The sequence below is a fragment of the Scardinius erythrophthalmus genome, assembly GCF_964197995.2.
Source record: "Scardinius erythrophthalmus genome assembly, chromosome: 3".
NCBI classification, from domain to species: Eukaryota; Metazoa; Chordata; class Actinopteri; order Cypriniformes; family Leuciscidae; genus Scardinius; species Scardinius erythrophthalmus.
In genome coordinates, this window is record NC_138223.1 from 34,910,822 (window position 1) to 34,934,382 (window position 23,561).

A 23,561-nucleotide genomic window follows, 5' to 3' on the forward strand; every position below is an offset into this window, starting at 1 on the left:
GTTGTTTTTGTGTGCAGTTTGATATGTTTTCTTTAACAAAGGGATACAGTCATACGGATTTTGTAACATTCATGGAAACTCTTGTGTGTGGGAAAGGACTGCACATGACATGAGACAGGATTGAAGAGCAATGTTTGAGGAGAATTGTTTTAAAAAAGTAGATGGGGTGAATACAATTTTTATTTGGTCATGATCATTCCGTTCAATCCCGAAGTTCACTGATAAACATGAAACACTCAGCGAAACATGAAACGCTCGACTCAACAATATAATAACAGACTGTTTTTTTTTTTTTTTACACAAGTTTACCTATTTTCCTACGTACACAAATGGGTTGCTTTATTGATTAAATTTTTGTCTAAATTAACAAAAATGGTTTGTTTCGACACATGCCAACAATAACAAAGGTAAAAATGAATAGTTCCTCCGGGATTTTGTGGAATCAGCTCCCATCGATGTTTGTTTCCCGTCGGCCCGTTATGCGGTTACGCTTCACATTCCACGCAGCGACAGTGGGAGTCAGAGCGTTGTCTCGGGCAAAATCTTGGATTTTTATCGAAGGTGAGTTGCTCTCATATGGAGCATTGAGAATATACATGTTTTACTTGAGGTTTTCGTTTCCATAATTTGCATGATTATATGATTCCCGCTTCATACTATTGATGAGGTGAGGAGAACATGCAGCTTTTCTTGTAACGGTGAAAGTTATTAATGAAAAGAGCGTCACCACTTTATCTTTGTTAGCTTACAGAGAGCGTGGAATATTTGACCGGAACAAATATTTTTCTTAGGTAACTTTTTGAGATAAATACATTTTTTGTGTCGTCATTAGCTTGCTTGCTTTAGCATAACTGTCCCTTTAAACGCGAGAAATGCCCCCGTCCACGTTTTCCCCCCGACATTACAGGTCATGTCCAGCTGAAACCATCAAATCCATACATAGGCACTCTGCAATAAAAAGTGAATAATAAAAAAAACGAATCGCACCAGAATTACTGAGATATTTAACAAACCGTGCACCTTTACCTGCAATTAGTTTAAACAAAAATAATTGTTATTTTTAAATTTTGTTGTATTGTGTTAGTAACCCAACATTCTTCAAAATATCTTTTTTGTGTTATGCAGAAAAAAGCAAGCCCTACAAGTTTGGAACAACATTAGAGTGAGTAAATGATGATTGAATTTTCTTTTTTCTTAAAAAGTATATATTTAATAAATCACATACAGTTTAAAATCTTTACAGACATATTTAGCGACAAAATAAAAGTTTTTGTATCGTGTGTAGATGCTTCTGTTTCTTTCATTTTCTCACATATATTATTATTATTGCCAGATTAAAAAAAACATTAAAGGGTTAGTTCACCCAAAAATGAAAATTCTGTCAGTAATTACTCACCCTCATGTTGTTCCAACTCCGTAAGACTTTCGTTCATCTTCGGAACATAAATTAAGATATTTTTTATGAAATCTGAGAGCTGGCTCACTCCTTCATAGGCTGCAAGGTAACTGATATCTGCCAGCCCAGAAAAGTTAGTAAAGACATCGTTAAACTTGTCCAAGTGACTACAGTGGCTCAACCTTAAGTCTATCAAGCGACGAGAATACTTTTTGTGCGCAAAAATAAACAAAAAATAACGACTTTATTCAACCATCTCTTCTCTTCCATGTCATTCTCCTAAGCTGTTGACGTTGTGTAACAGCGCAGCGCTTCTGGCCTCTGAGTGAGTTCACGCAGTGTAACAGCGCAGCGCTTCTGGGTTGTACGTCAGAACGTAGGCTCACTATTGGCCAGCATCACACGCATGACCAGCGTCGTCCAATGGTGAGCCTACGTTCTGACGTACAACCCAGAAGCGCTGCGCTGCTACACTACGTGAACTCACTCAGAGGCCCACACAGAAGAAAATTAATAGTTGAATAAAGTCGTGTGTTTTTTTGCACACAAAAAGTAATCTCGTCACTTGATAAACTTAAGGTTGAGCCACTGTAGTCACATGGACTATTTTAACGATGTCTTTACTAACTTTTCTGGGCTGGCAGATATCAGTTACCTTGCAGCCTATGAAGGAGTGAGCCAGCTCTCAGATTTCATCAAAAATATCTTAATTTATGTTCCGAAGATGAACGAAAGTCTTACGGGGTTGGAGCAACATGAGGGTGAGTAATTACTGACAGAATTTTCATTTTTTGGGTGAACTAACCCTTTAATGTTTTTATTTATCTGGCAATAATAATATGTGAGAAACTGAAAGAAACAGAAGCATCTAAACACGATACAAAAACTTTTATTTTGTCGCTAAATCTGTCTGTAAAGATTTTAAACTGTATGTGATTTATTAAATATATACTTTTTAAAAGGAAAAAGAAAATTCAATCATCATTTACTCACTCTCATGTCGTTCCAAACTTGTAGGGCTTGCTTTTTTCTGCATAACACAAAAGAAGATATTTTGAAGAATGTTGGGTAACCAAAAAGTTTTGTGTGGACTGTCCCTTTAACATTAAGTTTACCTCAAAACACTACTTATAATAGAATATTTTGAATAATAGCTGGAATGGTATGTTATGAAAGCTCTGTCTGAATTCATACACACTTTGACATACAAAATGGCATAGTGTGCAAAAAATGGTTTGTTTGATGCTTCTAAGATTGTCACAATGAAGCCAGCCAGATAATATTAAATAACACTAAAACCAGCAGAGGTCACACAGGAACATTTAATATCTGTTACTGGCATAAACAACTTCTATATCTGTATATATCTCCTCTGTTGAAAGGTAACCTGAACCTGGACAGCTGTTTCTCAACTGTACTCTGTGTAGTTGCACAATAGAAGGGTTTTGGGAAGCTGGCAGTGAGTCTGCCCTCTCTGTGTAAGACATCCCCCACCAGCCAGCTACACACAATGGAAGCAGAAGATCCCTTATCAGCCAAGTTCAGGACTCTGATTGAAGGACTCATGTTGACGACAACCTCAGAGATAGTCAAAATATTTAGCAAAGTGCTGCTGGAGACCAGGGTGGAGATCACCCGAAGCTGGAGGGAGATCGACTTGTTGAAGCAGCATTTGGAGGAATGTGAGCAGCAAAAGACAGAGGCCATCTTCAGGGCTCAGAGGGGTGACTTCAAACGAGAAGATGACGAGATGGAAGTGTCACGTGATAATTCTCTGCTTGGCGTACAGAGCTCAAACACTCTCAGGCCAGGGGATGTGGTGAGTGGGCATGTGTTGTGCTGTCAGTGTTTCCACTTGTTTGTAGGGCAGTATAAATCTGCACTGAGTCTATATTGATTCAAGCAGTGTTTCCAAAAAACAACACAGAAGGATTTTATTTCTTTGGCTAAAATCTGTCCAATTTTGATTAAATCAATATTTCTTGTTGGTCATTATCACCAATTATCCCCGACAACCTCGCTGACATTTTATTTATTTAATGTTACATAATATATATATTTTTTTGTTGTTGTTGTTGTATATTATTCTATTGAATCATTTATGCTCCTTTGATAATAAAAATTACATATATATATTTTTTTTGTTACAGGGACCTGAAGAAAGAGCAGATAATGTCTCAGTTGGGAAGAGAGCTGTCAGTCTGGGGAATGCTAAAGCCAGTGGACCAAAGACCGCACGGTCAATCAGACCAGGTACTCATTTTTAAGTTAATAAACTTGTTACAGAAAAGTTCCTCTACAAACTACAAATGAATACTATAAAAGTGGAAATAAAGAACTGTACAGTGTTCTGTAAAAAAAAATTTTTCTCAAGTTTGTTCTTAAAGGGATATTTCACCGCTGGAAAGATAAATGTGTATTTAAATTGGGTAATTTATGTAGTAGAAATGTGAAATTATTTTATAAGTTGGCGCCTTCTAGACTGAGAAAAGCCAGAAAATGTTTTTTTGGCTCATGTGGATGAAAGACGACAACTCCCAGAATGCACTTGCTTCGCTGCCCGAGGCCACTCCCAAGACACGACCTATCGGTTACAGAGGGCAGTATCGGAAGAATGATACAACTAGGCTACTGGTTGACTCGAAACTGAAAAGACGCCATTTTATCGTGAGATCCCCCTATGGGCGGGTTGAGAACATGCGGAACTAGCTCCTACTACTGGCTGTAGTCTCTAGCCTCTGGCCAAAAAAGCCTCAGATTTTGCGTCATCGGAGATTTTTTTCCAGACACACAATACAGAAATCTCTCGTCTCAGGGGGACATGAGGGAGGGAAGCACGGTCATTCGAAAATACTATCGGGTTTCTACTGATACAAAGCTTAAAGGGGACCTATACGCTGATTTCACGCAGCCGCCATTTTGAAATCGAAAGTGAGGCTCCGGTGGTAAGAACCCCGGAAGTGAAGATAAACAACAATGCCTTGGACTACCAACCTGAAGCTGCTGCCGCGATTTACACTATTGGATGTTAATATCCAATATAGGATGTATATAATTCATTCCTGCTTCTTTTTTTACTTTCTGAATTATATCCCAAAAATATATTTTATTTATAAATGAATTTTCACTGTATAGTCTAAAGTATGAAAGAAATGTATGTACAGTTTTAGAATTGACACAACATCATTAAACACAACAATACGCCATCGCATTCACGACTCTCCAGTGATTAAAGGCGACACTTCCGGTTTTCTTCCCACCGGAGCCTCGCTTTCGATTTCAAAATAACGGCTGCGTGAAATCAGCGTATTATGCAAAATTCACTTTTGCATGCTGTTTGGACATAAATGTGTGTTGGCAGTGTGTGTACACAACCACCCAATAGTGATAAAAATCCACCATTTTTTTTAATCCCCATAAATCATAAGCAGTGTCTCCCAACGACCTGTTTTCAGAATGCGGCTTTAGTGACGTCACTAAAGCCACAGGCCCCGCCCACGAGTGTTGACAGACACTGCTGTTTTAACATCGACCCGCCCTGATCGAGTTCACAGCGAGTTGTACACATCCGCCATTGCTGCACTGACGAGAATGCCTCCCAAACGTTGTAGGTGTTGTGTGGCTGGATGTATTAATCCACATAGCTCTCTTTTTTTTTTGTTGAACAGCGTGTTTTTTTTAGCACCAAAAAGTGACAATTTAAACATGCTGTAAAAAATGACCTGTTGGGTATTTTGAGCTAAAACTTCACATACACACTCTGGGGACATCAGAGACTTATTTTACATCTTGTGAAAAGGGGCATAATAGGTCCCCTTTAATGCTAATCGGTGAAGTATCCCTTTAAAAATATCACTAGTCACTAAGATGAGTTAAAATGAGAGTTAAAGTGAAAACATTTTGTGGTGATCTTTATTAGTATTTTAATAGGACTGGGTAAAAAAAAAAATTTCATTCAAGATCCTCATTTTTATGAACCGCTAGTCTATGCTGTTTTCAGTTTATGACTCATCAGAGCTTTGTTGCGTCTCTCATCCAACAAAGAGAGAAGCCCTGTTTCCACTCGGTATTAAGATGTTTTCGGTGATCCGATTATTAGTGGTCAGCCAAGACGCATTACCGTTTACACCTGGTGCTAACATGCGTTTCAAATGTGTCTCCTGTGACCACTTGCGTTCTGATTTCGTCAAGACCCTCCCCCTCTTATTTCGTGACACTCTAGCATACATCACTTTTGCCACAAAAATAGCCTACTATTGAATAAACGAACCTGTGTTTTGTGGCTTATGCGAATTAATAATATAATATAATTAATATATAATTTTTTATGGAGTGGTGCATCCTACCTCTTGGAAGTGAGTGCAGGTTGAGATGTCTGCGTATTGTTATATTTAGCTCAGAAAAGCCATTCAATGGCCACAAGCTCATTAGTCAGCTAGAAAATTAACTCTAGAGAGGAGCATTTTGCTAAATATATGAATAATGAATATTACATTTTATTTATTTTTTTACTGTTCTTCAAAACAAGTCATGAAAACAAGTTTTTATGACAGCCACCATTTAAATGTTTATATTTCAAACAACAAATTAGATTAGAAACATAACCATGTAATTATAACGTTATTACTATAAAAGCCTCCTTTTGTGTATTTTAATTGTGTACAAATCAGTTAATTTTAAACTTAAATATTATAGTAATGTACCAACTGACTCCCTGTATAGTTTACAGCATTGGTTGAGTTTTTTTTTTTCCTTGAATCACTTTGCCATGTACTCTACTGTACCTGATATGAATTGATATCGAATGTAATCAAAATCAGGATAGAATTGCAAGCTATTGAATCGAAATCAAAATCGAATCGTGAAATTTGTGTCAATACCCAGCCCTAATTTTAAAGCATTTTTTCAATTCGGTTTTGATTAACATAATCTGGGGTATAAACCAGTGTTGGTATTGTTAACCAAAACTAATAAAAAATATTAAAAACATTTAATTGAAACAAAATAAAATATAGATCATATATTTTAAAAAGAAATTTTGAAATGTTGCCTTGGCATTGGCAAGTAATTGAAATGAAACAATTTTAAGTTGAAGCACTAAAAGTACTAAAACTGAAATAAAAATAAATGAAAGCTAAATAGAAATATATAAATATACAAAACTAATAAAAACAACAAAATCACGTAACAAAAAATACTTAAAAAAATTAAATACTATAATTCTATATAAATAACACTAAATGAACACCATTATACAATGCATGTTTTGCGTCTTATTATAAATAATGTGCTCTCATTGACTCTTAGCAAGCCTAATTTTTGCTTTTTTGTTGTTGTAGCTTCATCAGGCCATAAGGTTCAGAAAAGCTGTGCAACTGCTGAAAAGTGGCAAGAGACCAAATGCAAACAGCTTGTGGTAAAGCCGAAAATAGTTTGTCCCACCAAGGTGTCACAGGTGAAGGAGCAGAAAGCATCATCAAGCAAGACAACATCACAGCCCACATCTGAAAAATTCAAAAAAAGAAAAATAATCAAAAAGCAGAATCACGCAAATGAAATTAGTGTTGCTCGTGGTCTTCGAGACCGACAGCACCTCAGCATGCAGAGACAATGTCTGTGTTGTTCATCGGATGAGTGTGATAACCCCTCCCAGCAGCAGGTCCCTAGCGTGTATATCTGTCGTAAATGTGAGAGAAGATTTAAAACGGACCTCCTGTTCAAGAGTCACAAGTGCTCAATGCCTCAGAATTGCAACAGGTGTGGGCAGATGTTCACTACCCTTCAGGGGCTGACCACACACAGTCAGGAAGTTCAACCTCAGTTCAGCTGCAGTCAGTGTGAGCAAATGTTTGCCACTCAGTGCGCTTGGACCGTGCACAAGAGGATCCACACCAACCTCATTGTTCCCAATGAAATGAAAGCTAAGAGGTTCGAGATTCGTCTCGAAAGAATCTCAGACTCCCAGCTGGAGGCTGCTTTGTCCTCAAATAGCTCTCCCTTGCCAAATATCTCTTCAAAACAGAATCTTTTGAGTGAACCGAATCCGGCTTCTGCATGCACAACACCTGGATCTGCATGCAAACGCATTGCAGAATCCACAATGGTGAACGTACCTGAGACCAGCACGTCACAACTATCACCCCAAAGTGTAGCAGAAAACCCAGACTCAAGACCAGGAAACATGTCGGATTCAGGTGTTGGACAGTCAAGTGTCAGGAAAGTATATGCCGTCATGTCATCTGCCTCTTGCCAAATTCAGATTAGTGAAGATGCAAATGAATTGGAGTCAACAACTGCACATGAAACTGAAAAAATAACAGATGAAGGGAAAAATCCCAGTGCAAGTGATGAGTCCGGACTCTGTACTCCGCCGCGAAAGCGGAAAATGGCAGGTAATGTTTCAAAAATAGAACATGCTGATTGAATGACATAAAAAACTTGACTGGATTCACTGTTATTAGTATTCTCGTGCAGATTTATTTAATTAAATTCTCATTGCTGATGTTTTTTCTGTAGATTGTTCTCATGACGCATACAATGGCGTGTTTCCTGTTGAAAATATTCTGAGATGGAGAAACAATAAGGTAGGAATAAAGTGCTTGTATGCATCATCCCATGAGCCCTTAAATCATTTTGTAATGCTTTAATCTGACATCCATTTCATTTTTAAAGGGAAGAAATGAAGTTCGGGTCAAGTGGATGCCTTGCACATTGTGGTAAGTCTTCCTCATCTGATATCACACCACCAAAGAGAACCACCAGTAGCATTCAGCTTAACCTAGTTCTGTTCATAAAAGTCAGTGGTTTGTCACTGGAGTTTATAATCGTATATAGGTAACGCCGTCCTAACAATGAGGTTTCATTAGTGAACTTTAGTTAACTACATTAGTGAAAGTGATGTGTAGCCAAGTATGGTGCTCTGCATTTCCCCCATCCAAGTACACAGTGAGTAGTGAATACACACCATGAACACACACCTGGAGCACTTGGCAGCCATTTTTGTTGTGGCACCGGGGAGCGATTGGGGGTTAGGTGCTTTGCTCAAGGCCATTAATAAGGCCTTAAAGACAAACTCATTTACTTTTCCATTATAATGACCCCTGTAATTTATACACTTTGGTGTGGTGGCAGCTCCCAAAGCTAAACTCAGTTAATTCTTTTAAAATCAATTTGGATTGCAGACAGTGTTAAACCTTTTTTTTTTTTCTTTAATCCCTGAAATTTTAATTTTCTATTTACATTTTATTTACTTTTCTCAGTGGGGCAAAGTTTCAGAACACGTGGGAACCAGCTGAAAGCTTTCCAGGCTATTTGGATGACAAGAATGAAGAGCCAAAGAAAGACTAGAAGGATCAGCAATGATGTATATTGTATAGTATGCTTTTATGAAGTTCTCTGTTTACACTAAGCATGTTTGCTTTACAATGCAGTTAATTTAATGAATGTTTTCTCTCCACGCCATGTTTTTCCTGCAATATATCATGGTTGTGACCAGTTCCACACAGTTACCCTAGATAGATGAGTAGTGAAGTTAAATAGGTAACATTACATTTAATACATGGTCTTAAGTGCCTGAGATCAAAATCTTTGCTTTATAGCTTGTCATTATTGTATAATAATTTAGTTTGACTTCAGACGTATTTGAGTGTTGAATGTGTATATTTACTTCTCTGCAATCCGTGGTTAAGATTGGTTCCTTTTGTTAGGTGTTGCTCAGTGTTTTAGATGTTTGTGGTGAACCTTATATTGGTGGATACTTTTTATACCCAGCAGTCGGATTTTAAAATGCTATTAATTGACTAAAATAGTTGTGGATTCGTGTCTTAACACTAAATATCCGTTTATTAGGCCTATCCAGTTAATGAGGAATGCCTCTACCTGCTTTGGACTTCTTGATATACTAAAGAATTATAATGTGACCATTCGTTTGGTTTTTGCAACAGTTGTTGCAGGCTGGCAAAATAAAGTTGTAGATGTATTGAAACGCACACTAAATTGAATAAATCATTTTTAAACCTGCAAGGCTCTGTAACTTCACCCATCCATGACATGCCACTATTTTCTGTCAAATTTGTCTGTCTGTATGTTTCTGTGCTCTGGAAAAAAAACTCTTGTCATTGTCATATAGTAACAATAGTAAAAACTAACATGCATAAACGGGAAAAGCTGCAAAGCAGAATCAGCATTGTAAATAAATATGTGAACTGTCCTGCTAACCACAATTGAGTGCTACCTCTGAGTCTTCAAAAAGCAATGGTAAAATACGGTGCTAAAATGTTGATCGATAATCTTTAGATTTTTTTTCTGTTTGTCCCATACTGTTTTTCAGAACAAATATGTAGGTAGGTTGTGGCTTTCACAGCTATGAAACTCTTAAATGTTTGTGTGAGTAAACCTATTTCCTTTGGCCAAACAACTTCCTGCTGCAAGAGAGTGTTGCAGTGCGAATGGATTCTGGTCTCAGAACAGGCGTCGGTGTCTGAATTGACGGAAATAACCTTCAGTGAACAGGCAAAACTGATCCCATTGCAGCAGCTAGTGAACGTACTGAAAGCGGAAAGGAAAACAGAGAAATGAATTACAGAGAATTTCACCTGAATCGCAAGTATCTAACACTTGACTAAAGAAGTAAATGACTGCTTTCTGCTTAACAAAAATTCTTTATTCAATTGCCGCCTTTAAAAACGAAAAATGTTTTAGTAGGAAATCACCAAGTATTTTCCTTTAACTGTATTTAAGAGACTATACCAATAACAACACTGATGGAAACATATAAAAAAAAACCTTGTACGCTGGGAGTGGGCAGAGAACGGTTTTACTTCCTTTGACTGGAAATCTTGCAGGCTTTCAGAAATCAAGCAAACACTGGACTGACAACAATGGTGTTATCATGCTTAATAACAGGTAAGATTTAAAATTAATTATCTTTTAAAAAACAGATTTAAAATAAACTTCATAAAGTAAGTGATATCATGCAATTTCAGTGTATCTGTTACAGGGAAAAAGGCTTGGTTACACAATTTTGTGTGCATTAAGCATATATTTTTAGTTAAACTTAGTCAATGTTTTTTAGTTAAAACAGCTCAGTTATACTTAGAAGATTCCAATATATCCAAGTCTGTGATTTTGAGTAAATGGAAAAGTCCTGTTAGTGTCTGACAATTTATGTTTAGAAAGACTTTCTGTAGTTAACACAGTGCAACGGAGTAACTTGTTTCTGCTCTGGCACAGGCATATTTCTGATAAAGTGAAGCAATGTACAATATGGTCTTTCTTTATACATGCAGCCACAACCAAACCAGCTCTACTCTTCAACACTGTGGAAACCCCAAAAACGTCAACATAACAGAAACCATTTTAAATGTCAAACATTAATGAACATTAAACATTAAAAACACATAAAATAGCACAATTTCAACATTTACTCTCTGAGAATGTTGAGAACTAACAATCCAACAAAATTCATTTCAGTTAATGCAAAAAAAAAAAAAAAAAACATTCATGTAGTCCCAACACAAATGGATTAAGTAATCATAAATTTTACATTGAGTGGATTGAACACAATGCAATTACAGTGCTATGCATAAGTTTAGACACCCATACTAAAGTTGACTAAAAAGAGGAATAAAAAATCATCTTTTGGAAACTGAACTTAATGCCTTAATTTAAAAAATTAGGAAAAATCCAACCTTTAAGGACACCAATTTTCTTTGTGAATGAATAATGTATCGTAAATAAATAAATGTTCTTCCTTAAAATACAGGGTGCATAAGTTTGGACACCCCTATGTTAAATTCCCATAGAGCCAGGCAGATTTTTATTTGTAAAGGCCAGTTACTTCATGGATCCAGGATACTATGCATCCTGATAAAGTTCCCTTGGCCTTTGGAATTAAAATAGCCCCACATCATCACATAGCCTTCACCATACCTAGAGATTGGCATGGTTTTATTTCAGTTAGCCTAATAGCTAGTTTGATTTGCATTGAGAGATGATCTTATGGAAAGTACTCCATGCCAATCTCTAGGTATGGTGAAGGCTATGTGATGATGTGGGGCTATTTTAATTCCAAAGGCCAAGGGAACTTTATCAGGATGCATAGTATCCTAAAAATAAAATAAAAACTTATGCACCCTGTATTTTAAGGAAGAACATTTATTTATTTACGATACATTATTCATTCACAAAGAAAATTGGTGTCCTTAAAGGTTGGATTTTTCCTAATTTTTTTAATTAAGGCATTAAGTTCAATTTCCAAAAGATGATTTTTTATTCCTCTTTTTAGTCAACTTTAGCATGGGTGTCTAAACTTATGCATAGCACTGTTAGGACAAAATATATAGCAATTGTGTTGCTTCATGATTATCTTTTCTTTCTGCCAGTTCTCATAATTCTCCCCCTAAACCATTTGGAAGCAGTACAATTGAAAAAAGTTAACCTTGGAGACACAGTGGTTTTAAAGTGTAACATCTCTTTCTACAATGACATCCACTGGCTGAAGATGAGTGAGGGGCGGCCAATGGCTCTGATGGTCACAAGTCTAAAACATAATGGAGAACTGTCTGTCGTCTGGAACTATAATGAAAGTCGTTTTGAGGGTTTTATGGAGGAGCAAATGACTGGATTAAGAATTTCCCAAATCTCCACTAGCGACCTTTCCACATACCACTGTGCAACATTATATAAAAAACACTTGGAATTTGACAAAGGAGTGCAACTATACAGTAAGTGAGGGCATTGGATTTCTTGAGATATATGTGAGCATTATAATTATTAGTGTTTTTTTTTTCCTGCTCACCTTTTATATGTTTTTAGCAAACCAACAAAACAAAGAAAAACCCTTTGATCGTGTAAAAGGTAAGAGTAAAAGTGCTGCTTTTCTATATATTTGGAAACACTCACTTGTAGTCCTTTTACTGATATGTTTTTGAATTAAATATAGCATAAAATTGATTTTGTGAGCTAAATTCTTTCCCAACCCTCAAGATAAGCTCTTGTTTATTACTTATTCACTTTATTTCCTAAAAAACAGATTTGTCAGGAGGTCTTAATGGACTCTCTCTGCATTACCAAGTATTTGCAGCAGTGTTGTGTGTTGGCCTACTGGGAATGTTACTGGCGGTTTCTGTGGTGCATCTGAAGACCAGAACAAACAAAAAAAATCTACAACATTGAAACTGTTTAACCCCTCCCCCATGTGGAACAGGTTTTTTTTATTATTATTATGTGTTTACTTGGTAAAGATCATTTCATGGGGACTACAAATCAATTTACTCAGTAGATTTTGTTTCTTTCAAAAATTCCATGTTGTAATCTTCTAGAATTATCTTTGTCTGCTTTCACTTGCAATCTTAATGTCCAGGGTGGCTTCAGTTCTTAATAAATCAACAACAAAAAAAAGGATGTAAGATATTTGGTCTTTATGTCTTCCTTATAACAGTATCATGCATGTGGTGTTTTAAGTAATTTAATTGAATGATAGCTTAGTCAGTGTAAGGACCATATTCGTTTAGTTCAGTGCTTATCAACCTTTTTCTTTTTCAGCTGATACTAGTAGGCTGCCAATTCATTCTTCACAAAAGTGGTTTATTCAGTGTAGGAAAGCCTCTCCATAAACCCATAAAAAAGGCCTCAAGTGGCTTTGAGTTAAAGGGATCGTTCACACAAAATTTTTAATTAGCCTATGATTTACTCACCTTCAAGCCAAGGTGTACATGACTTTCTTCTTTCAGACGAATACAATCGGAGTTATATTAAAAATTCCTGGCTCTTCCAAGCTTTATAATGGCAGTGAATGGCTGTTTCTGTTTTGAAGTCCATAAAAGTGCATCTATCCATGATAAAAGTGCTCCACACAGCTCCGGGGGTTAAATAAAGTCCTTCTGAAGTGAAACGATGCGTTCGTTTTGGAAAAATAGTCGTATTTAAAACTTTATCAACTAAAATAACTAGCTTCCAACAGATGGCTGTACGCATCTATTTAAGGTGAAAAAGTAACCCTTGACCTTGACACAAAATTCATTGATGAACACGGAAGCGCAGAGGATAGAGCAAAACAAAACACCAGTCACGAATTAGAAGTCTAAAATGAGAATTTTTAAAGAGAAATATCAGAGGAGCTTGAGTTTGTTGGCCAGTCCTAGTTGTTTGAACCGTGAGATGCGTCAAAGCTTATGCGCTACTCCTATATCCTACGTCATACATCGTTAAGTGTTACTCTTTTGGTATAAGTCGACTTGCGTAGGCCGTCTGCCGGAAGCTAGTTATTTTAGTTGATAAAGTTTTCAATGTGGATATTTTTCTTAGACGAACCCATCGCTTTAATTCAGAAGGCCTTTATTAACCCCCCAGAGCTGTGTGGATTACTTTTATAATGGATGGATGCTTCAAAACAGAAACAGTCATTCACTGCCATTATAAAGCTTATAAAGTAATTACAAAGCTTGGAAGTTGTTTAATATAACTCTGATTGTATTCGTCTTAAAGAAGAAAGTCATATACACCTAGGATGGCTTGAGGCTGAGTAAATCATGGGCTAATTTTCATTTTTGGGTGAACTAACCCTTTAACTTCAGCGAAGGGTGCTTCTCAATCGAAAGGCTGCAAATCTCGGCTACCTGCAATCATCCACAATCCTTTGCACACATTCAAATTCACAAAAAAGCATTAGCAGAAAATGAATCGGCACTGAGCTTGTCCAATTTCACTACATAATTCAAGAGAAAAAAAAGATTTTGTAGATAAAGGCACAATGTTTTTTTGTTTTGTTGTAAATTAATAATAAACTTAATGCTAAACTACATAATTTAAACCACTGGGTCTGGGTGGCCACAGATGGCTGTCATTACTGCATTAACAGAAAGACAGTTAACAAAGATTTTTAATATAAAGTATTTTTTAAAATCATAATATTAATAATATTTTAATTTCTGAGGCAGAATTTAATCCCAGACTAACCTCAGTGTACACTGCAGAGTTAGTTTCAACACAAATAGCACTTGGGTGGGTTGAGGAAGTGATAAGGTTTTAATTTGCTCAGATTCAGTGGCATCACTCTCAAGCCTCCAAACTTTCCAATTATATCGAAGAGATTAAAAAATAAATAAAAAAAAGGTTATTTTATATAGTAAGGCATATGGGAGTTTTAGTACAATTTCTGGGCACGCACAAGGACATGAAAAAGCAGACAAAATGGTGTAGGAACACTTAAACTGGATAACAACTGAACAGTCAATTTAAGCAGGGTATAGAAGGAAAGTGTCAGGTTCAAGAAGCATGTTGTAATAAATGGCAGAAATACTGGGGAACATGTCAGAAAGTCAAACATTTCCATAAAATACAAAGTATTTACAACATTTCATATAATGAGCATATGTTTCCATTTCCTGACATATAACCTTCATAGACCTGTGTGTCTAATATATGTCAGGAAATGGAAACTGTAGATGATTAAATACCAGACATGAACAGGAAATAATTAAAGGGGATGTATAATGCTAACTTATTTACAAGAGTAGGATTATCTTGCAAAACATGGCCAAAGTTTCAAAAAACGAGTTAGACGTATGTAGTGAAGTATTTCTGTGCCAAATACACAGATTCGTATAAGGTTTGTAAAGTTTTTTTTTTTTGCCCATAGACTGGTATGGCCCTGTATGACATCATAAAGGACGGAAGTCCTTGTATGGGCACTTCTCCTGGAAGAGCGCGTGCACACATCAACCAGAGCGAGAGCAACCATAAACGTGCTTCTTTCCCTTCGGCAGCGCTGCCGCTGTCTTTGTTTTTAGACCACGAAATCAACTATGTCACCAAAAAAGTGTGGTTTTGGTTCTGAGGGGAAGATAACCTTGTTAAGCTTCCCAAAGAACCCATGCGTTAGGGGAACAGTGGATGCTGTTCGTTTTTTCCTGGCCAGCAACGGACTTGTAGCCTGGTAATACCAAACTCTGCTACTTCGCTTCGCTTCGTAAGCGAAATGAAATTGAGCGGAAGTACGAAGTCTGACGTAGTCAGGCTAACGGAGTTGTGCAAGTGTGTGTTTGTTTGTTTCCGGCATTTCGATGATAAATGTTTAACATGGCTCAGTTATACGCTGGATTTACAGATTGTTTGAAACTGAAAGATGGAGCGGTTCCAGTGCTAAAATATCCCGGTCGTGAGTCGGAATAGCAGGCGGTAAGTGACACAAATGTCTGTTTTCTTTTGTTGGCAATCAGCGTGTAAGTCCAAATAATGTAAACAACACGAACGTATAGACTGTAAAAAATAGTTATCCAGGGATAATGTGATGATGTATAGAGCTGGTAAGTCCCGCCCATCCGTAAAACCCCGCTGGACCTCTAGAAAAATCGTCAATGCAAGTGAATGTGAGAAAATAATTATTTTCTGGTCCCGTTTGAATTTTGCCATGAAAGTGAACATATGTTGTCTGTGAATTTTTAATATAATTTTTCGTGTGAAGAATGCTACAATTTAGCGGGTAGAAGTTTGATACGGTTAGACTTTGTGTGAGAGCACTTTGTGGACTACAACTCTTCGCTGCTTTCGACGGGAATCTGAAGAAAGAACAGCCCATTTGGTTTGAATGGTGACATTTGGGTACAAAACACACAGGCATCTCGATCTGTCTCCATAGATTATCGCAGCATTAGCACCGTGATTTGACAAGTGGAGGGAAAATGTGTTATGGGGTGACGTCACATAGGCGACATGTAGTCTTTCTCGTTATGTCTTTTCCACAACTGCTAGCCAAAGAATCGTACAATATACTGTCAAACTCGTAACGTGAAAAATTATATAAAAAATTCACAGACAACATATGTGCACATTCATGGCACAATTCAAACGGGACCTGAAAATAATTATTTTCTCACATTCACTTGCATTGACGATTTTTCAATCTAGCGGTCCAGTGGGGTTTTACGGATGGGCGGAACTCTTTAGCTCCGCCCACGGCACGCCTTCAAGAGCTCGGCTGTTTTCGGAAAGAATCGGTACAGCGGATCTGTCTTTTATAAATCTGATAGCTAAAGACTTCGGAGATATGAATGATGCATTGCAGTACTACTCTATATGTACTAAAGATTAGCATGAGATTGGTAGTAGGTTAACTGTGTGTGTTATGTGCCCTTTAAACTTATAAGAAAATAAAATGCTTTTGGAGAGCAGAATTAATAGCAGTATTTTAAGTATTGGACCAGAAACTTGTAGAATAATATGGGCAATAATGAGGTTCCTGAAAAAAACAGGACACAGAATGTGTCATAAGATGTATATTGAAACAGAATACTTCTGGTATTCAATCTTCGTCATACTCCAGCACAGCAGGTGGCAGCGCACCTGTTTTCAGTTCGTAGGGGTAACAGTTACCTTTCCAGAAGAAGAGAAGTTTTTTTTGTTTACTGTCTGTTTGCTATCCGTGTGAGTTACATTTTTGATTAGCTGCTAGCGGGTATTTGTTAAACAAAACGTTTTATTTGGGAAAAAAGGTTAAGAAAGTAACTTAAAATCGCTATATTAAAGATTATGGCGTTTGTTTTAACGATTGTTTTCTTTCACTTTGAGCATTTCACGCCCACCTCTGATCGATTAGTAGCACCGTGATTACTTTTTACATTCAGTGGAATAGAGCCTAAAATTCGGAGCAAGATCTTGAAACCGGACAGTGTAAAGTCTATATACGGAGGTGCTATTGTTTGAACATTTTCAAGCTTGTATTTGTCATCTAAACATATTCTGCATAACCAGTTGTTTTAACCACTAATAGGCCTTTTGAATATGTTTAACTGGTGCCTTAAAAATCAAAAGCAAAAAAAGTTAATCAAAGCAACAACCTTATTTTTTACTAACTTTTATATTTACAATTTATACTATATTTTATGTTATAATTTATAACTATTTATTAAAAATATATATATGTGTTAGTTATTAAGGTAGTTAAATTGTATTAATATTTGCTTTCAGTAATCTTTAATCTTTCCGTTTTAATACTCATAAACATGATGTTGAAACTGTGTAAGACACAAATGATTGACTGGAAGTGCTTCTCTCAGTCTATCACCCTTTTTGTGGTTAAATTGCATTATTTTGTCTAAATTAAGTCTTATTCTTGCTTCCCTCGTAAATGCTCCAGTTTAAGAGTCAAACTATGATGCCATTTTGTCATGTACCAGCCAGGAACCCATCAGGGATCCACAGTTATTGTCTTCTATTACTCTTTGGTAAGATGCCAATTTCTGTTCTTTTGTGAAATAATATATTGTGATTTCTCTTGTTGATAACTTTTTAAATAAGCAATGTGGTCTGTCCACACATTTAGCTGCTTATTGAGCTCTTTTCAACTTTGTTGCATTGCATCATCAATGGTTACTCTCGCTAATCACTTTGTCATTGCAAAAGCCTGTCACTTCCCTACACATTATAGTGTTTTAATTAGTTGCTTTTTAAACTAGCTTTTTTTGTTTGTTTGTTTGTTCGCTTTTTATAATGAAACATGTCAATCTAAAATTAATTTTTAATTCTGTCTTCCCTGCTAGCTATAACTGCCTGTCGGAGTGGAGAAGTCCCTGATGCAGTGAAAGTTAGGGATACTGCAATTATCCCTTGTAACGAGACATGTAATGGCAATCTCTTGTGGGAATTCGTAACTAAAAATGAAAAGTTGGATGTCTTGAAATGTGTGCAAGGGACTTGCACAGAAGGAGATAGGTTTGAGAACAGAGTAAGCATCTCTGAAAAGTTCAAGGCTGGAAACCTGTCTCTAAAACTGTATACTGTTCGGTACAACGATGAAGGCTGGTACAAGGTCTTGTGTGATTCAAAGATTCTTTGTCGATTTCACTTGGAAGTTTTTGGTAAGTTCTGTCTTCATTAGTTAAGCATGATATAAGATAATTTATTTAATTGGAAAGTTTACCATACTAGTTTGCTTGCCACTGTTCGATTTGATATCATGCTTTGTTTTGTGTCTTTTCATTGTTTAGTCCCCACTACTGTGAATGCCACAATCAGAAGCAACGTCACACTTCCCTGCTATGCACGTACAGAGAAACGGATCGCTGACGATGATGTGAACGTCTTATGGAAAAAAGATGACCAAATTGTGTTACAAGTTCAAAAAGGAATTACAAATCATGGTTCAAGTTTTACAGGCAGGGCATCAGTTTCACTACCTCATTATAAGGACGGAGATCTATCGCTCACCATATTCGGGGTCACCATGGCAGATAAGGGATTATATCGGTGCTATCACAATACAGAAGAGGAACATGGGCATCCTGGTGCTGTCACTCTTAATGTTATAGGTTGTTGAATGTTTTTTTTTTTTTTTCAGTGCTTCTTTTTCTACAGAAAAAGAAATGCTTATTTTACTAAAATGTGCAATTTTTTTCTTCAGCTCATCAAAAGTTCTGTGCAAAGAAGTTTGGCGACAATCTCACCCTTGACCTGTTCGGCTCAGACCCTGTGGCGGTAACTTTCACTGGTTCAACTGAGACCCGCGTTTGCAGTGTGAGGGGAAACGATGCTGCGTGTTCACCTGAATACACTAACAGAGTATCTGTCGTGAATTACTCCCTCGTGCTGGGCATGTTGACGTCTTCTGATAGTGGGACGTTTACTGTGAAAGACAAAATGGGTGAAGTCATTAGTATCAACACCGTCACTGTGGAGGGTAAGTTTTATCGGAAAAAATAAATAAGTCAGATTTTCAATGAAAAATTTGCTAAGCTTTTGTATTCTCTTTCCTGTCGTCCACAGGTGTGACCCAGAGACATTACTTCGTAGATCTGTCTGTACTGATTGCTTTTGTTCTCAGTGGCATTTGTCTGTTCTATCGGTGTCATAGAAAGTCACAAGCAAATGCAGATGAGTCTACTGGGGATACAGAGCCACTCGGAGAGCCTGCATGCATCGGATTGTCACAAGAAGAAACTAGCCCAAATATTCCAGAGGAGTCTGACGTTTATGCACACACACCTGTAGAGGAGACCATGCCTATGATGGAGACCGCTGAGAAGCAGGACAGCACTGAAGAGGAGGAATCTAGATTACCTCTGGAATAAGACTAGGACAATGTAGAATGTAGAAACAATGTAGGATCCTTTAAGGAAAAAGTATAGTTCTTCTGCTATACTGTATGCTATGAGAAAGATGGCATTTTTTTTAGGGTACTCTTGGGGTAATTGCATAACTGTGCCATTGAACAATATGTAAAACACAGTGAGAAAGGAATTATGTTGTTTTTTTAAGCTCAGGAATGCCTAATTTAGGAAAAACATGAATTGCCTTCTTCAAGACATTTGCTGGACCACTGAAATGACTGGGATCTCATCTCAGGATATTGATGTGACTGAGAAATTCTAGTGTACATTTTTTATTTTTTTATTTTCAAAAGAACTGTTCTCTACACATTTCTTTGTGTAAAAAGGTTTTAAAGGTAAATGTGTTTCTAGAAACCATGCAAACAGGAAAGGGCACATGTTTTTAGGTTTTTGCAGTGGCTTCCAGTTAGCCACAGAATGTACTTAACATATTTAATTACAAATCGCAAAGTGTTTTCCTGATAAGCGTATGTGGCTGACAGACATCTGAAGTCATTAGCGTTGAGCAAGACATGCTGGAACTGCACAGCTATTATTCTTACCATAATGGCACCAACTTCCAGATGTCAGATCCCTCACTGCATTACTCTGCACTTTTTCTTGTTGCGCTTTGATACAAGTCTTTGTTATTAGTTAGCCTTTGTGTTCTGAATTCACATTAAATGACTGATATTCAAATGTTATGTTTACAGAAGATGAACATGTAGTAAACTTTTTTTTTAACAAAATGTCTTTACTGTTTTATTTATTTTACCACTTTCTGTAAATGTTGTCTACTGTGCATAGTGATGATCTCTTGTGACTTAAGTCCTAACTCTTAAGTCCCAACAAATGTGCACAAGCTTAAAAATGTGTACTTGTTCATGTAGGATATAAAAATTCACAATAAAGGTAAATGACCTGCCTATACTCATTTATTTTTTATTACTACTGTTTCCCACATTTTAAAATGATAGTAAAGTTATCAAAACTATGAAATTAAACCCAGTATACGTGTTTTTTCATTATTCCCCCAAAAAAGAAATCAAACGATTTTAGATTCTACAAAATAAAAATAAAAATGAGATATGATCATGTCATAAATGATCTAATTCACTAATGTAAAAAAAAAATTTCTTCCAATATTTATAAATACTGTATGTAAGTAGACTGTTTTAAACCATCAGGTCACAATTACAGGTTTTCAGTTGGGGCTGCTTTTGTGGTCTCATGGTCTATAGGGCTGGCATTTGTTGACTACATAACAATGCGAATGATCTAAGACCTAAGACATTCAGACCAGGAGCAATGAGATTATAACACAAACGGTGTTCTCATATAGGTCAAGAGAAAAACTACAGCTGAGACCACATTTTTGTTTTCACCTGCCTGTGCAGGTTACAGTGAATGTGATGTCATGTGACGTATGCACTGATGTACATCTGTGTACGTTTAGTCCAAAATCCTTAAAAACTCGAATGACCGCAAATTCTTCCAGAATCCTGGTGGTGAACTCAAAAATATATGAATAACAAAACCATAACTAATGCTTCCCAATACCCCACTGATAAACACAGCTGGATTAGTGTTGAACTCTAATTGGTTGAACTAGACCATCCAGCTCAATAAAAGACTGGAGATCTTCTGTACTGTACTGTACATGACAGAGTAAATTACTGCTGGAGTGACATACAGGTGGGTGCCAGCAACATTTTTGCTATTAAAAGATGATTTGAACATCAAATTCAGACTGTGTCATTTTAAAATTTGCTGTTTGATGATATTTTTCAGATTGTAAGATGAAGAACTTTGCTGTCATCTTTATGGTACTGGCCATAATGGCTGATGTGAGTACATTGAGTCACTCTAATCCATTTTATCATGTTATATTCTTTTGGTCATTCATGACTGATCAATACATCACTCCGATACTTTCTTCTCTTTTAGATCACCTCAGCCAAGGTAAGATCATTCATATCATCATTCAGGATCATCTTGTGTTAAGTTTGCTAATATTGACGCTTTAATCTGCACTATATTTGTAGAAGCTGCGTCTGATCAACGGTCTGAATGGTGGTCTGGTTACTGGTGTGAATGGAGTTAACCCTCAACTGGTGGGTGGTCTGAATCCACCCGTGTTTTCTGGTGGTGCTGCTGTTATAGGACAGCCTCCGTTTACACAAGTAGGAACTGATGATTTACCACTTCAGTGCGTTATATCCCACTGGGATAATGTTCTACGCAGGTGATTAAACTCTTTCGTGTCTGACAGTTTCTCCCTGGAGCCGCTCTTTCTCCATATGTGCTTCAGCAGCCACCTGTGGCCGCAGTTCCCTACGCTCCACCCAACATGGGACCTCAGTTGGCTTATCCCTTCGCTCCCTCTAACGGGGTATTCATTCATGTTCATTTACAATGTTTATGTGTAACAATATACATCTATTTCCAATCTAATCTGAACCATGTTCTGATAAACAGGGGCTGCCGTATTACATTGGTGGGCCCCAGAATCAGCCAGGGTTATTCCCTCCTCAGCAGCAAGTTGCGGTAAACAAATCTTCTAGTTGCTAGTACTATGCTAATGCTAAAAATTCAAAGCATGGACTACAAATTATGTTTCTGGAACTTTAGGCTGGACAAGGCCCTATTGGAAACAATCAAGCTGCAGGCCTAATACCACCAGGTTCACTGACTAGATTTAAGGTAAGTTTCATCATGCAATTTCATAGCATCAACCCTCCGTCCATTATCAAGTATTTCCACAGATTTTAATCCTGAGAAGGAATTATTGCATTTTTTTATTATTATTTTTTTATTAATAAAACATACAGGAGGAAAAAAAATCTTCTTTCTCAAAACCCTTGTTTTTTCAGGCACTGGTGGTCAATTTTGTGATTTTAATTATTTCTCTTAGACTTGTGGAAAGAAAACAACCAAAATGCATATTTAATTGTTTGTTTTATTACACTTTATCTGTTTGTATCTGCTGATTTCAATTACAGTTCATATCTTTAAAGGCTGTTTTCTCAAAATGAGTTTTTTTTTCTCTCATGCACGATAAGCTAGAAATCTCCTCTTCAGGAGCACTTACACCAAACTTTACAGTTTTATTCCTATAATATATTCTGAAGGTATTTTATAGTTAATATGTAATTTATCTGATATATATTCAACATTTTAAATTAAATTTTAAATTATTTGTATTTGTTGACAGTAGTTTCTGATTTATGGAGTGATAAAAAGCGATATCCAAAATATACAAATCTTTAACTTTAATATAGCAAAATGAAACATGAATTTTGAACCTGGCTTTTTCCAATATTCAGATTTCTGTGCTGTGCATTTATGCAAATTAGTGCATATTTATTTAGACAATGGCTCATTTGCATATTTGAACAACATTTCAGAAAACTTGTCATACAAAACAATTGTCTTAATGTATGAAGCATGTTGATGGCCATTATTTAGATCTTTTTTTTTTTTTTTTCAAGTCAAATCATTTCTGTTCTTTAAGTTCTTGGTACAAAGTGTACCTGTAACTTAACTGTTTAGCAGTGTTTTTGCAGCATTCAAAAGGCAGAATTTCTGTCATCCAGCGTTCTAACTGTTAAATTCTTCATTTTTCTCAGCGCTCCTTCCTCAGAAGGACCACAAGACCACCTGTCTCAACCACCCAGGTATGTAGAAAAATCTGAAATCTAATGGGTGGGACATTCTAATATAATTCTGACTTTGTCATCTGCTCAGATCCCAGCTCAGGTCAGCCCAACTGTGTCTGGAAATCTGAGTGAAAGACGTGTTTGAATCGTTGAGGTGTGTTTTAAATGCTTTATTAGACATAGATTTTAATGCACATTAATCATTACCTTTGCTGAGAAGCTGTTTGTTTCTTTTCACAGATACTTTCAAGATATCTCTTCTTTTCTACATTAAATGTCATTTTCTATTTACAATATTACATAATTATTGCTGATAAGTAAAATGTATTCCTTATGCACTTTCTAATTGTCTAACCCTTTGCTTTTTACTGACAAATCATGAGCATGTGTAATAAATGTTATTAAAAGTCACTAGTTTGTTGC

At 36.6% G+C, this 23,561-nt stretch overlaps 2 protein-coding genes and 1 long non-coding RNA gene across 6 annotated transcripts; all 3 read left to right on the forward strand.

The window, feature by feature from the left end:
• Positions 1–71: 71 nt before the first annotated feature.
• LOC308687593 (uncharacterized protein) lies at positions 72–9,610 on the forward strand. The gene is made up of 7 exons (XM_081360246.1): positions 72–561; positions 2,779–3,215; positions 3,547–3,649; positions 6,736–7,788; positions 7,913–7,980; positions 8,069–8,112; positions 8,656–9,610. Exons 2-7 carry the CDS (start codon positions 2,907–2,909, stop codon positions 8,741–8,743), a joined length of 1,665 nt encoding a protein of 554 aa, XP_081216372.1. The 5' UTR covers positions 72–561; positions 2,779–2,906; the 3' UTR covers positions 8,744–9,610.
• Positions 9,611–9,927: 317 nt separating this feature from the next.
• On the forward strand, positions 9,928–12,782 carry LOC308687607. The gene is made up of 4 exons (XR_014029762.1): positions 9,928–10,300; positions 11,779–12,120; positions 12,212–12,253; positions 12,429–12,782. It is a non-coding gene; the product is annotated as an uncharacterized lncRNA (long non-coding RNA).
• Positions 12,783–16,722: 3,940 nt separating this feature from the next.
• On the forward strand, positions 16,723–23,561 carry LOC308687599 (uncharacterized protein). 4 transcript variants are annotated; one of them, XM_081360257.1, is made up of 9 exons: positions 16,755–16,819; positions 21,271–21,330; positions 21,525–21,662; positions 21,752–21,871; positions 21,958–22,026; positions 22,111–22,182; positions 23,109–23,156; positions 23,227–23,292; positions 23,379–23,561. In XM_081360257.1, exons 4-8 carry the CDS (start codon positions 21,830–21,832, stop codon positions 23,281–23,283), a joined length of 288 nt encoding a protein of 95 aa, XP_081216383.1. In that variant the 5' UTR covers positions 16,755–16,819; positions 21,271–21,330; positions 21,525–21,662; positions 21,752–21,829; the 3' UTR covers positions 23,284–23,292; positions 23,379–23,561. The 4 variants fall into 4 exon arrangements, with proteins under 4 accessions (XP_081216381.1, XP_081216382.1, XP_081216383.1 ...); XM_081360255.1 differs by lacking the exons at positions 21,271–21,330; positions 21,525–21,662; positions 21,752–21,871; ... (3 more) ...; positions 23,227–23,292; positions 23,379–23,561 and adding exons at positions 17,532–17,619; positions 17,935–18,252; positions 18,382–18,702; positions 18,795–19,070; positions 19,157–20,545 and having other exon boundaries at positions 16,723–16,819; XM_081360256.1 differs by lacking the exons at positions 21,271–21,330; positions 21,525–21,662; positions 21,752–21,871; ... (3 more) ...; positions 23,227–23,292; positions 23,379–23,561 and adding exons at positions 17,532–17,619; positions 17,935–18,252; positions 18,382–18,702; positions 18,795–19,070; positions 19,157–20,545 and having other exon boundaries at positions 16,754–17,084.

Bases quoted from the DNA above. Each gene is read 5' to 3' on its own strand.
- LOC308687593 (XM_081360246.1), top strand. From the start codon at position 2,907: ATGGAAGCAGAAGATCCCTTATCAGCCAAGTTCAGGACTCTGATTGAA. The intron at 7,789-7,912 runs GTAATGTTTCAA...TTTTTTCTGTAG, and splicing joins GCGAAAGCGGAAAATGGCAG to ATTGTTCTCATGACGCATAC. The intron at 8,113-8,655 runs GTAAGTCTTCCT...TACTTTTCTCAG, and splicing joins TGGATGCCTTGCACATTGTG to TGGGGCAAAGTTTCAGAACA.
- LOC308687599 (XM_081360254.1), top strand. From the start codon at position 17,523: ATGCTCCAGTTTAAGAGTCAAACTATGATGCCATTTTGTCATGTACCA. The intron at 18,253-18,381 runs GTAAGTTCTGTC...TTCATTGTTTAG, and splicing joins ATTTCACTTGGAAGTTTTTG to TCCCCACTACTGTGAATGCC. The intron at 19,071-19,156 runs GTAAGTTTTATC...TGTCGTCCACAG, and splicing joins CAACACCGTCACTGTGGAGG to GTGTGACCCAGAGACATTAC.